Source organism: Branchiostoma floridae, chromosome 12, assembly GCF_000003815.2.
Source record: "Branchiostoma floridae strain S238N-H82 chromosome 12, Bfl_VNyyK, whole genome shotgun sequence".
NCBI classification, from domain to species: domain Eukaryota; kingdom Metazoa; phylum Chordata; class Leptocardii; order Amphioxiformes; family Branchiostomatidae; genus Branchiostoma; species Branchiostoma floridae.
In genome coordinates, this window is record NC_049990.1 from 7,434,291 (window position 1) to 7,437,237 (window position 2,947).

General features: G+C 44.0%; 1 protein-coding gene across 1 annotated transcript in view; it reads right to left on the reverse strand.

The window, feature by feature from the left end:
* Nucleotides 1-233: 233 nt before the first annotated feature.
* LOC118428137 (growth hormone-regulated TBC protein 1-A-like) overlaps nucleotides 234-2,947 on the reverse strand; it is a gene marked incomplete in the record, with an annotated part of 7,731 nt that continues 5,017 nt past the window's right edge. The window contains 3 exon segments of the mRNA XM_035838121.1: nucleotides 234-1,066; nucleotides 2,305-2,490; nucleotides 2,610-2,718. Coding sequence (XP_035694014.1) covers nucleotides 986-1,066; nucleotides 2,305-2,490; nucleotides 2,610-2,718 — 376 coding nt within the window.

Below are 2,947 nucleotides of genomic sequence, written 5' to 3' on the forward strand. Positions count from 1 at the left end.
GGTGCAGGTAGGCAACCTGCACAGCTCCAATTTTGCCTGCACTAACCTGCATATGCAGGTGGTATTTCGAGCCCTGCTATGTGATGATGCAGAACCATTAGGAGACTCATTTGAAGTAATATTGTCCTCGGCCGCCTTTCTACTTTCCACTTTGAGAGACTAAAATTGGATTTGTGTCATCCTTGATTTGATAATTGAAATATGATGTGCAATGAAGAAGTATGATTTTAAAAAAAATAACAAAACACAAGAAATAATTTTAAAAAACTGTTCTTTATCTGTGAAATTTGTTAAGCGCCTGTCCAAGTTTTGGTCCCTCAACCGTTACAGCTTTCAGTGGAAAGGACGTGTTCATAACAATGACAATGTCTGTGACTAAATTATACAGCATCGTTGAATTGCACAACCCCAGTTGTCTGTCATGTGGCTGCTTTTCTCTGATCAAATCAAATTCTTAAGTTAATACTAACTTTGTAATTAAAACTAACAGCTAAATCCTAACACTAGCAAAAAAATGGCTGGAAACTTCAATGCACGGTTCAAAAGCAATTGCCATGGCCTGCTTGAAGCTTTTGAATTTGATGGAAACTTTTCTTGATTTTGATCTTTACAAAACTTTAACTGACTCTTAATCCAGTTTGTAAATGTGACGTTAGCCTTAGTAGGAAGAGGCTACCGGTAACAGTGCTGGTGGGTTGTTTATCTGAGTCACTTGCAGGGCCGTCTCCAGGACCCATCCTTCCATCCAGGGACGGAAATTTGCATGTTGTGAATGTTGAGTTGGAGAAAAAAATACCCTGTCTGTCAAAAAATCACTCAATGGCATGAGATTGATGGAAATATAGTATATGTAACCTTGAAATGATAGATTTAACAACAAAATCTGCAACAGAAAACAAGAAGATGGACTCCCAAAAATGAGTGTGACAGAAAAAGATAAAAGCTGGAGACAGCCCTGGTCGCTACACAGCTACCTCCTGCCACGTTAGCTGATCTTGGCTTCACATTCCTGTCTGAGTTTCAGGATCTGTGCCATGGGGAGGGGGCCGGGGTCTGCGAAGATGGCCTGGGGAAAATGTGACAAGATCATTAGTTAATAGTGCCTCAGGATTGTAATTCACTGGGTATAAAGGTTCTTGTACACAACCAATAACATATCTGTGCCATGGGGAGGGGGCTGGGGTCTGCGAAGATGGCCTGCGGAAAAATATGACAAGTTTACCTGTCAGTAAGTATCCTTTGGTTGGTAAGTCACAGGATATAAAGATTCCTTGGATATAAGAAATTACAAATCTGTGCCATAGGGAGGGGGCAGGTCTCTGTGAAGATGGCCTGGGGAAAATATGACAAGTTTATCGGTTAACATCATTGATAGTTTGGTAATTTACTGGGTATGAAGAGTCACTGTACACTACCAATAACAAATCTGTGCCATTGGGAGGGGGCCAGTCTCTGCAAAGATGGCCTGGAAAAATATGACAAGTTTATCTGTAAACAGTATCCTTGGGTTGGTAAGTCACAGGTCTCTCGGCTTTTCTTCGCTGACGAAGATCGTCTAGGGTTGTTGCCCACGTCTGTTGCAGGCGCGCTGGTGGCTGACGAGCCCAATCCGTGACAGGCAGACTCGGCCGCAGCGGCTGCAGGTCAATGCTGGGTCTGTAGTTGGAGCTGTGACTTTGCGGGTCTTCCTCCTACTGCGCTTCTCTACAAGAGCAGCTTTGCAGTTCGTCTCAAAGTTAGTGACTGACTGGTTTACAGTGTGTCGCCAAGCCTCACGTTCAGCAGCAAGGACTGACCACTGGTGAAGGTCGATGTGGCAAGAAGCCAAAGATTTCTTCAGAGAGTCTTTGAATCTCTTCTTCGGTGCTCACCTGTGGCGGTGGCCAGTGGAGAGTTCGCCGTAGAGGACAATCTTTGGCAGACGATGATCCTCCATTATTGAGACGTGACCTGCCCAGCGCAACTGCATCTTCATCAGGGTGGCCTCGATGCTGGGGATCTCTGCTTGCTCAAGCACTTCTACATTGGTGATGTAGTCACTCCAGTGTATGTTGAGGATGGTGCGAAGACATCGTTGATGAAACCGTTCTAGGAGACGCAGGTTGTGTCTGTATGTGACCCATGACTCTGAGCCATACAGAAGGGTCGTCAGTACCACGGCTCTGTACACACTGACTTTTGTGGCACAGGTACATGGCTAAAGATTCACTGTACACATCTACATGCAAACATGTCAACCCTACAATGATGGGGAACAACAGATACATTTGTATGAAGCTCACAAACCGGATAGCGAGTGTTTACCTGCATGAAGGCATGACAGTCCGTGATGATGCTATCCTGGGTACACTGTTTGAAGGCCTCCAGGATTCCAGGGAAGCTTGTGGCTGCAGCGATGGTCGCTTCGTTACGCTTGATCATCGTCAGGGCAACTCTGAACAGGATCTTCGACCCCTCGTAGAACAGGCAGTCCCAAATTCTCAAAACAGTCTGGGGGGAAAATGCGAATGAGTCAAGCCGTTTATTGAACATTTCTACCAATTGGACTAAGTACAGCTGAATGAATGAAAGCTCAATTTGATAAGTACATGCATAAATAAACAACCCACCTCTATAGGCAGGACATCGATGTACAGACAGACGAACCACTTTGTGACGAGGATGGACCATGGCATGCCTTCCTTCTCTATCACTGCAGACACTGTCGGGTTCTTCAACCTACAAGTTACAGGGAAATACTCTATCAACAATACAGTAAAATTGTCTGCTATTGTATCAGCTAAATAATTCATAATCTGTCTCTGTCACTGCTGACTTTGATAGGTTCTTTAACCTACATGTACAACAGGTATTACTAAGTAAACTCACTATCTGGTGTATTGTAGTTGTCCCCATCTCACAAGAGTTAAACATTGAAATTTCTTAAAGTAGCTCAAAGATAATGATA